The following is an 11447-nucleotide window of genomic DNA, read 5'->3' as shown; positions in this document are numbered from 1 at the left end:
AGGGACTGGAAATTGTAGATTCTTCCCGTTGTTTCTCCGTCATAAACCTGACAACAAATGTCGTCCTCTCAAACAGTTTTGAGCTAACATAGCTGAGTCTCCATCACCACGTTATGGAGCTATTATGTTATACATTTCCACTGAGCACTCAACAAATATATTAGTGGTAAATACATGGCACTAGATTGGACTTGTGACTTGCTCTTATACAAAAACTTATACATACAGTACAATACATCTCATTGTCACAACACACAGGATGACTATGACATGGCTATATACATAGCCATTACCTTATTGGTCAAAGGATTATTTGAAGTAATATCTTGGTAATATTCAGCTTAACATTTAAACCCAAGACACCGTGCTAATAGTATTTTTGGGAATATGCGTTGCCCTGCAGCTCTGCATGACACATTTCATCAGTCTGTTGGTTGTGAACAGTGCTAAGCATCTCAACACTATGGCTTTTTAATAATTACCTGCCTGGGACAGGTGAATTGAAGTGGATAATTGACCTGGAAAAAACAACCTGAACCACTAGGTATGATTAGGAAGGGATTTCAGAATTAACTAAGTGAACGCAAAACAGCGTAACACCATTAAGATTTTCCTTTCTTTGCTCACATCTCAGCCGTACGTCTAATTCGGTGGCACATTTATATGTGCATCCTTGTGCAATGGTTTACAGGACTAGGCCTGTATATAATCATTCTCTGTGCATGTGTTTGTATGACTCGTGCGTGTGCTAAGAAAGCTAAAGTATGGCTGAGGGTATGAGAGGTCAGCTGCGTCTCCTAGGCCATACAGTAACAGGAGGTGACTAAAGGCTGTCTCAGCCCTCTGCGTCTGCCTGCCACGGTCACTTCAGCAGGCCAGTGTGTCAGTCTTCTGGAGGGAAAGAGCAAACTAGACTGTCACTGCTGCCATCGGAGAGTGACAGCATGAGCGAACATCCCACAGGAAGACGTCCAGGTGTGATGACTTTAAAAGCAGATATTACGTTATGATGTCTCGTAACATTAGGTCCGGCATTACATACTGGATCCCCATCTCACCAATGTGGGTGGGTAGCGTAGACAGTTTATCTCACCATTACCATGGACTTAATGTACTTTTCTAAACATGTGGAAGCACCAAGTGCCAAACATATGGAATGGTAATTAAGCTAGAAAACAGCCTCAGTATTCATTAAAGTGAGCCTGTATATATTTTAAAACAAGACATACTGTAACACAATCTTCCTCTTGCAAATGAAAAGTTGAGTTCACGAGCAATAACACACAACCTTGTCCAGTTTAATATGCTCAGGGGTTTTGCTGCTACGGACTGTAATTTATGAGGGCTAACATTAGCTGATGCTAGCCATCTTTAGATAGATATTGCTGTCATTACGGCGTCGGTTTAGTCCGTCTGGTTTTAAGCAGTGGATTTCATTTAAAAAACTGTATAATGTAGAGGGGGAAACAAATTACATGAAAAGTATCATAGTATCATCAAATACAATAGCCCTGCACTGTCAGCATTGTACTGCTTTTGTGAAGCATGTAACCGCCATGTTTTGTTGAGAATATCAAGTATGTTAATCAACTCAACAGTCCTTTTTGAGGCTCTGGTCTGTGTTGGCGTTGCATCGGGATCGGTTTTTGTCCACCCATTTCACGAGTTTTGTGTTTTGCCCTCTCTTGGTGAGTCACACAGCGTTATGAAACAGATCGAACATACAGAGCTGAGAGTTACTATTTATAGGAATGATCTCATATCCAACTTTTTAATCCTGCTCTTTATGCCCACATAGAACACCGAGGCCTGCGATACACAGGGTGATGTAATGGGCCAGTGCAGTTTTAGATTGCGCTACAGCATGTGTTGATGATGATACTGTATATGACTGCTAATCTAGCAGCAAGCATGAGCATCTGATGTGTGCAATGTTTAAGCTGTATGCTGTAAACTGTATTAATCAGAATGCTAAAGCTTGTATTCATTAAGAGGCCTCACGTATTGTGGGAGGGTAAGTGCTTCACTCAGCGTGTATATATATATATATATATATATATATAGTATAGAGTGTATTTAAGTGTGTGGCTCCACATTTATGTTAAATGTGTTTGTTTAGTGAATGATAGAAAAATGTGGAGAGACACATATCTGATTATGGGTGTTTTATTAGTATACATACTTCCTGTCTGTCACAACACAATCCATCATATTACTGCCTCCGTTGCCTTTTTTATGGACCATGCTCTCTGCACAAGCAAACACACACACACACGCACGCGTGCACACACACATACACGCACGCACGCACGCGCACACACACACAGACACACACACACACAGACACACACACACACACACACACACACACACACACACACACACACACACACACACAATCTTTCCTCTACAAGACAAGGTCAGTAAATAAGGCAACCTAAGACGATGACAGGCATCAACGGGTGATGCAAATGCTGTGGTAACTCCTTATAAGTGATAAAATTTATTAATCACGTCTCATTTGCCAGGAATGCGTACACTTCCCATCTCTCGTGTGGTGGTTCTCTTCAATCGCATTTTCACTTCTCAGATGTGTGTGTTTAATGACAGGATTAACTCAATAAAATTAACTTTTTAAATTAAAAAAAAAAGTTACCATGAAGTCCCAATCCTGTTTACTAACTTCATTTAACTACACAGTATATATTTCCAACACTTATGCAACACATCCTTTATAAAAACTAGCCTATTTATTAAATATAGTAACAATCTCCAAGTAAACACACAATTTGCTGATTAATCTGCTGAGATTACATAACAACCTTAAAAGCTTTCAGTGTATCGCTGCTTCATCTCATATAGGCATTGTCCCAGGCGATATAATAAATGGAGGATATATTATTATATTATCTATTGATATGAAACTACATAGTTATGTTGTATGAAGCTAAGGAATTAGGTATTATTGTCTTTCTATGTACTCTGTCAACACAGTTTGTACAGCACTCTTTGTTTAACACTGGTTATAGCTCTCCATAAATAAGCACAGATTCCTTCTATAAAACTATATCCATTCATAAAACACACACCACGTAGATTTTGGTTCTATTTTACCAGTAAAGTTGAGAGAGCTGCTCTACACCTTTAAGCTGGCAGGATCAATCATATGATGCAACGCAAACGATAAACCCTCCATACAGAGCAGTGCAAAGATTTGATTGGTTGAAACCTGTGAATGCCCAACACTGATAATTAACATTCATGTCACAACCCTGCAGTTTCATTCAGTCCTTGCTTTCTCTTAGCTGACGCTATGCCAGACTGCGCCACTTGAGGGCGATCACATATTACCCAGCAGTATGCTTCCAATCCTTCAGTCATATACTTATTTCATGAGGCACAATGTTAACATAAGAAAGGTGGAGATAATGGTATAAAGGGGTAATAGTCTGCTCTACAATGGAGAAGGGTCTTTCAAGCCCTAGAACACATCTGCACTGCAAAATCACTTGAGAAGTCTGTGCATTTAGCTCTATCAGTGACACAATAAATATATCAATAAATTAAATACATTCTTAGCATTAGTAATGCATCACCTGTTAGTATGATAAAACGATTCCACACCAGAAAATATGTGTTACAATGTGTCATTTTTCAAGCTATTTAGTTGTACAGTTAACCATTCCCCTAATCGACTAGCAGCAAGAGGTCCCACGGCCTACCAGCGATCAGATTCACGTCCCCGTCCACAAACTAAGCACCTCACCCAATGAACTCACCCTTCGCAAAAGGAAAACTAGTATGGACACTCAAAATAGTAAATGTCAAATGGATGAAAAAAAAAAAAAAAACTGAATGCCTGAAAGATGAAAGTGGCTTTTAGATCACAGAAGTAGATGATAATCAGCACAAATTACCCAAAGTATATGCTTGTTCTGATTTGGCATCCTCCCCATAATCAAATTATTTCATTTTCTGACTAATACAGGAGTTCTCTTTTTCCTTGTCTCCTTTCCTGCAAGAGACAAAAGTTTTTTTTCTAGACAAAGACAGGCATACACTCATTTTATAGCTTTTAGATGCACTGAGGTCTTTCACTATATACTGAAAGACCGTTTGTGAAGACGTCAGGCCTTCTAGTAAGAAGCTCACCTAGATCTATACACAGTGCTTTATCGTAACTATGAACACTTTTGTTATTAAAACGCAATCTGAAACTGGCAAATGTATAGTCAGGTGCCAATAAGTCTGCTTTTTTCCCCCATACCTGACTTATCCAAAAGAAAAATTATAAAACCACAGATAATATCAGAAGCACAGGTATATCCATGTATCAAGAGTATAGTCAAACTAGGACAACAACTATCATGCCAAGTCTATGTTTATCTGACAGGCGTAAAGATAGTCATGATAATATTTCCTCACTTTGTTATGTGGTTGGATAAAGAGCTATCTTTTGATTGTCTAGAAACTAAATGTAAGAGAGAGAGGCACCAGACTGTAAAGAAGGACAAGTAAAACAAACCAGTAAACAAATAAAGAGGTCTCTATATAAATATAAACTCTAGAATTGTCTGATAACTATGGAGTTGGTCAGCGCTTGAACAATGCACACAAATAGAAAACGGCAGTCCTGGAACAAATCATTTGTTCTGACCTAGATCAGCTTCATCCTCCCTGCTTTCTCACTTTTGCCGCGAGGCAGAAGAGGTCAAATTAACCCCAGGTCAGTGTCTAACAGCAATCATACCAGTCTATAAAATGCGCATAAAAGATAGAAGGCACAGAAACACAAACCCACTGTGGAGTGGGGTGGACTGACAGCAGCAGTTTTCTGGGAGCAGACTTGACGAAGCTGCAGGTCCGCTGGCAGCAGATGGGTTGCGTACAACTTGCGATGTCTGGAAAAGAACAGGTTTATATATTTGCTGTCTCGTTTTCATTTAGTTTGTTTTGGACCTCTGTGTGGATATGACTGAGTCGTTCACCATTCTTTCCATTCCTAGTTACGAGACTTGCATCAGTCCCGAGAGCCAGAGTCCCATTTAGGTGGATGATGAACCATGAGGTGACTCAGTCGTGTTCCTGAATGCACCCCCGTAATCAAAAGTGGCTTCTTCATTTGATCCATTGGATAACTATCCCTAACCTGCGCTGAGCACAAAAAGCTGGTGTACTTGAAGGCCCACTGCACAGCAGATTTATACTGCTCTCTTCCATTTGGTCTTTCAGATCAAAATGAAGAGGGAAGCCACTTTATGCTACAGATGTGATGCAGTCCTTTTATTATACACCTCATCCTATTTTATCACACCCATCTCTTTCTGTGTTGTTTGATTTCCTGTTTTTGACTGCGCAGGTCCTGTCTTTTCACCGACCGGCTTGGCTGCAGTCATATTTGCCACCACAGACCCTTTGCTCTGTTGTCTCTTTTCCTGTTTGGCTGTGCCTTCAGTCTTGCTGGTGCTACGTTGGTGGACAGGGGTTGTTGTTTTCACAGGGATGGGTGCTTTCCCCTGGGGCAGACGGGGGTCTTCTCCAATGTTGACGGTGAGGTTGGTGTAGAGAGGCTCCAGCTCTTTGGAAAGGAGCTCGTAGGTCAGAGAGTTGAGGCCATCAGAGCGCCAGTTGAGTCTGGTCCTTTTCAGAAGGTCAAACCTAGAAAGATTAACATAATATAACAGGTTTGTGTGTGTGTGTGTGTGTGTGTGTGTGTGTGTGTGTGTGTGTGTGTGTGTGTGTGTGTGTGTGTGTGTGTGTGTGTGTGTGTGTGTGTGTGTGAATTTCAGGGTCAAACTTTAAAGGAACAGTTTGACATAATGGGGAATTTGTTAATATACTTTCTTGCCAAGAGTTAGATCAGAAGATTGACACCACTTTCATGTATGTGTGCTAAATATGAAGCTGCGGCCTGGAAAGTGTTAGCTTAGCTTGGCATTAAGACTGGGGACAGGGGGAAAGAGCTAGCCTGGCTCTGTCCAAAGGTAAAAAAAATCCACCTGTCCAAATATTTCTTGGCCATGGGCAGTGACTTCCTGGAGTTTGTGCTGGAAGTGATTGTGCCAGGAGAGAAATAGCTCCAGCAAGTAACCCTTGTAAGACCAAAACTTGTCATATATCTACACTTTTGTTTTTGTATGGATTACATTAAAGAGATATACCATGTTAATTAGTGAGCTGTAGATTTGCTGGTAGGCAGGTTTTGTTGCTTTGTACAGATCCAGGCTGTTTCCCCGTTTTCAGTCTTTATGCTAAGCTAAACTAACCATCTCACAGACCCTTTGCTCATAGCTTCATATCAATCCCCTTATCTAATTTTCTGCAAGAAAACCAATAAGTGTATTTCCCAAAATGTCAAATTATTTATTTTAACAGTACCACGTGAAAAAAAACCTCTTCATAAAAGTCAATAAAGTGCTCCTGAGATTGAAGAACAAGGTTAGTCTTAATTGTGTTTGAGATATATTTCCATGTGGATGTGACCGGTGGTGCTACAGCTGATTTGCAGATGCTTGTTTCTATAATCAAGAAAGCCTTTCCAAAGCATTATGGACGAGAAAAAAGTGGGTGATTTTTAAATCCAGAAAACAGATGAGTATGCTGCCTGAAGCAGAAGAATCTGCTGGCACCACAGACTGAGCAAAGGAAAATGCCAACCCCTTACAAAACAGAATGTCAACAAACAACAAAAAAATGCAACACCCATTATTGTAAAAACTCAACATGCAAGGGGTTGGAGATAGGACAGGTTTGGACAAAAAGACAACATAATTCTGATGCCTGTCTCCAGCAATGGGAATGAAGTCCAGACAAATATTAGTGGCAAAAAGTGAGTGATTATCCGTAAGTTAAATGCAATTTGTTATTTCATAATTTAAAAAAAACAAACACCCAACTAGAAAGGGGCAGATACACTAGAAAATCAGAAAATCAAAACGGGAAAAAAGCCCTTACAAAAGTTACATATGTTTACATTTGTACCTGCGTGGATTTTGCTCATTGCCTCTGTCTCCTTTATGCTTGATCATCTTGTAATGACCGATGGCCACTGGAGGGCGCACGATCTTCATGCCAGATAGACGTACTCTGGATAGGCAGCACACAACAGGAGTCAACAGGAACAGCAGATTCTCAATCAAAAAGAACAAAACTGGAAAACTCAATCTCAGAGTCAGGATAATATCAGATCAACAAACCTCTATCACTGAAAGCAATAACGCTACACAATCTAAGCACATCTAGCCCCTAAGGGACATGTTTAAAAACAGACAAATAAAGGAAACAAGCCTAGATGCTGTGGGTGACGTATGAGAATAACATACTTGAATGGCCTATAGGCAGTGGAAAACACTGTGGTTCCCTTTTTCCACCTCTGGTGCTTGTGGACCACCCCAGTCATTTAAGTCAATCAAAACATGCAACTAATGTGGTGAATGTCCTTTATATAATCTTTTTTTTTTTTTTCAAAGACCATGCATAAATGGCAAAATTTTATTCAAAGGAGGGGGAAAATTTTGTAGTTTTGCTTCATGTTACAATTTGTGCTAGCTTCTGGATTATCACCTTTCTGTTGCATTCAGTGCCTCTCATAACAGACTGGCAAATGCTAGAAGAGCAAGAGTGGAGAGAGGGAACCATAGCACAGAAATAAGATTAGCCTGAAAACTGACTGAAAACTCTTAAGCACGCAGCCCAGCCCAAATCTGCGAGCTATTCCATGCAAACGTACTCACTGAGCCCACTCCAAGAGACACACAGCAAAGCCACAGCAATGGGAGGGGACGTTAAGATGAAAGATGATGTTAGGACACATAAAATAAAAGTCAAAGAAAAGCAAAACATGTGGCAATGAAACTGTAAACATAAGGAAAAAAAATGAATGAGTAAAGCAAAAAAATAGTGAAAAAGTATACGAAGCAGAGAGGCTTAAATTGCCATGCCTGTAGTTGTAGGGTGTGGACCTCTGCCACATTCACCCTCCTCACCTGGCGGCGATGTCATCATCCTCTCCACCCCAGCCCCAGTACTGGTTGGGGAAGCCATTCATCTTCATGTACTGGTCTGGGGTCACTGCAGATACTCCACCAAAATACTGTGGGTACGGCAGCCTGGGAGAGTCACACCATCAATGCACAGTCTTGAAACTGATGTCTCAGCGTGATGCATTCATATGGAAGTCCGCCCAAGCACACACTCACGCTGCGCTTTTACCTGTATCTGAACTTGTCCATGGCCACAGACAGGTGCGTGGGGAACTGCTTGTGGCAGGTGTAGGTGTTGTGGTCGTTCTCGGGCAGCAAGTCGACATCGTGCAGGAAGATGCAGCTCCAGTCTTCATCTCTGAGGGCCTCTCGCACCCCAACGTTGAGCAGCTTGGCTCGGTTAAAAGTACCATTCCCCCACTGAAGCCACAAACAGAAGCAAAGGGTAACGCTTAGCCACACATGACTGTATTAACTCTAAAACAAGCACAGCATGTGTTAAGTGCTCAGTTTTGATTGGCTAAGGGACACCATCTAAGGTGCGTCATTACAGAACAACAAATGATGTTTTTGAATAATACAATAACTGAAAAATAATGCTCTGGCAAAAGTATGGTTGATAATGTGTGATTTTCCAAAATTGTGCTGCAGCAAATGCATAAACACGTATCTCAAAACCTTGGCTAATAAAACCAAAATTAAGTGTATGGCTATGTACCACAAAAGATAAATGAGAAAATATGTTTTGGTATAATTTATTTAGGAGAACTTACCCTTTAAATCAGATGTTTAGATTACTTGATTAATATATTTCGTACAGTAGTATTACGCTGGGAATAAACAGGTGTTACAACCACTACCACACCAGTAATAATCCATTATTACACAGTAATACACCAGTAAAACCCTTGTAGTACCCCAATATTACAACATAAATATTCTATTAATCCACCAGAATTTCACCACTATTGTGTAATAATACATAATATTAATTCACCGGTAATATTCAAGTATTATACCAGTGATAAATTAGTATACACCATTTACATCAGGACATGTTAGTATTCATTTGAGGAATATTTATATGTGTGACACACCAGCTATATACCAGCATCACACCATTATTATATCACTATTATACGAGAAATATACCAACACAAAACCAGCACAACAGTCTTTTCTTTTGCACATGGAGGGAGACACTGCGAGCTATTGATGGCCACTGAAAAACCAGCATTTGAAACCAGCCTGAGCGCACACAAACACTCATACATAACCTGACCTGCTGCACTATATAGATGCTGTAGTGGATCTGCTGTCTCTGCAGGAAGGGGTGGAGGTGGTAGAGAAGGGCACGGAGGTGGGTCTGCCGGTTCCGGTATGGTACCACTATTGCCGTGTGGTGGCGGGGTTCACAGTCCGGAGGCCGGTAGCGGCCGCCTGGCAACACTAACGGATTCCTCTGTCTGATCTCCTCCAGAGACAGAGGAGAGGAAAGATGGACAGACACAGGTCCGACTGGAGGGGAGAAAGGAAAGGAAAGGAAAGGAAAGGAAAGGAAAGGAAAGGAAAACGGTTTTAGTGATACTGTCTGGCTTTCACTGTATATGCATGTCATACATATTCAACACACGTTAAACCCCTCGCTCCCTTACCCAGCAGTGGGGAGGGGATATGGCAGTCTCTCAGCGGTGGTCCTGTGCCAGGTGGTCCAGTGCCAGAGTTGCGAGGCGGGGGGGGCGGTACTTGCAGGTGACTGAGGTTGGTGTAGACGTCGTGAGGTCGCGAGTAATCAAACTCCGGCTCCGTGGTGTGCACCAGGACAGACACCAAGCCTCTGAAGCCCCCAAGGGAGAAATAGAGGACAAAGGCAAACTGGAAGCCCACCAGCAAGGCTAGTGTGCACGGGGAGTCCAGAGAGCGCCCACAGCACGCCATAATAAAGTAAGATCGCAGAGATACGGTGAGATTTCAGGTGGGGAACAGGATGGAGGGATGGGAGGAGAAAATTTGGGGGAAAGCAAGTGGTAGCTGGATGAGGAGGGTGGAGGAAGAGGTAGGAAATGAAGAAGGAGAGGCAGAAGGAGGGGGTGGGGGTAGGGGGGTGGGAGGCAGTGCTGTATACAGGCTCAGGCGTGCAGGTGGTGTGTATCCATCTGTAGGAATGGGTAATAGTAGTGGTGAAGCTCAGTCAGCACTGCCATCACCTCCAGACCATAGACGTCACTGAGAGGAGAGAAGAAAATGATTGTCTGTTAATCACATTTACTGCTTGTTCCTGTTGTTATTGCATTACATGGGTCTAGATGTAGGGTACCTGATTTGGCAAGGGTCTAATTAAAACCTGTCACAGGCCGGAAAGGGTTCACTCCACCTCTCTCCTCCTCTTCCTCCTTTCATCACCAGGCTTTCTGAGAGAACACAAACCCAAGTGAGTAACAATGCAGCAGCAAATTTGTCTCGGCAGGCTACTGCTGTGTAGTCCACTGGGAGCTCAAATAAACCGGGGGAATGGCAGGCAGCTACAAACAAATGTCATGTTGGCTTCTTTATTTAGCATGGCTTATTTTCAGCAGTGACTTGCCACGGGGCGTATGCGGATCAAATTAATCCACCGTCGCAGTTCCCCGTGTGTCCAAACAACTGCACGCTACGGCAAGCCTTGTGAGCCTGGATCCATCAGCGGAGGTGCCGCTGGATTTCCTGAGACAGGAAACGAGAATCCGAGGCGGTTGGGAAACAGATAGCCGCGGAGGAGCAGCAGCGCCACGGCCACCAGCACAGATAGCGCTCCACCCAGGTGATTAGCCTATCAGCATCTGTCGCCGGGCCTAGGCAGGCAATCGTGGGCATTATTTGCATGACTGACGTGAAAAGGATTCTACTAGCCAGGATCGCTAGCCACAAGATTATTACATGTTTAATTCTTGGCTCCTTGCAATCGCTGCTGCACCAGCCGACTCACCGGTACGTCCCTGCGACATTTCAAATTCAGCCCCCGGCTCCCTCTGAGAATCGACGGGCCGCCGCCAGCGAGCGGACGTGATGGACCAAAAGATAGGCGACCGGTTTTCTCTCTCTCTCTCCCTGATGCTGGTCGCTCCTCCTCCTCCTCCTCCTCCTCCTAATCTCTCATCCGAGGCGAAATCTCCCCGTGGCTGCTGAGAGAGCGCTGCAGACGCTTTCAAACGCAAGAGCATCGCCGCACTTCCGTCCCCTGTCGACACAGGCGAGCGCGCTCTGCCCTCGTCGACGCACGGCTGTCCCGGCGGGTCAGGTGGGCGACGCGCACCGCGCCATGTTTGAAATGGAGACGGAAACTAGGATGTTTGCCACTGACGATCGATTGATGAATGCATGAATATTTGACCTTGTACAATCAGCGCTTATTAATATTTATCTGGATGCAAATGAAGTTAAGGAAGCTAGTGTGGAAGCTGGAAATCCTATTTGAAGCTTCATACT

At 42.9% G+C, this 11447-nt stretch overlaps 1 protein-coding gene across 2 annotated transcripts; it reads right to left on the bottom strand.

The window, feature by feature from the left end:
• Positions 1–2190: 2190 nt before the first annotated feature.
• Positions 2191–11194, bottom strand: b4galt3 (UDP-Gal:betaGlcNAc beta 1,4- galactosyltransferase, polypeptide 3). 2 transcript variants are annotated; one of them, XM_040153577.1, is made up of 8 exons: positions 10948–11194; positions 10300–10393; positions 9638–10208; positions 9265–9500; positions 8212–8402; positions 7986–8108; positions 6982–7086; positions 2191–5658 (listed from the first exon to the last, which is right to left on the bottom strand). In XM_040153577.1, exons 3-8 carry the CDS (start codon positions 9918–9920, stop codon positions 5301–5303), a joined length of 1296 nt encoding a protein of 431 aa, XP_040009511.1. In that variant the 5' UTR covers positions 9921–10208; positions 10300–10393; positions 10948–11194; the 3' UTR covers positions 2191–5300. The 2 variants fall into 2 exon arrangements, with proteins under 2 accessions (XP_040009511.1, XP_040009513.1); XM_040153579.1 differs by lacking the exon at positions 10948–11194 and having other exon boundaries at positions 10300–10703.
• Between the last annotated feature and the right edge of the window lie 253 nt (positions 11195–11447).

This window comes from Xiphias gladius, chromosome 18, assembly GCF_016859285.1.
Source record: "Xiphias gladius isolate SHS-SW01 ecotype Sanya breed wild chromosome 18, ASM1685928v1, whole genome shotgun sequence".
Lineage (NCBI taxonomy): Eukaryota > Metazoa > Chordata > Actinopteri > Istiophoriformes > Xiphiidae > Xiphias > Xiphias gladius.
Note: the sequence above shows the minus strand (reverse complement) of the source record. Positions and strands in the feature narration are given on the sequence as shown.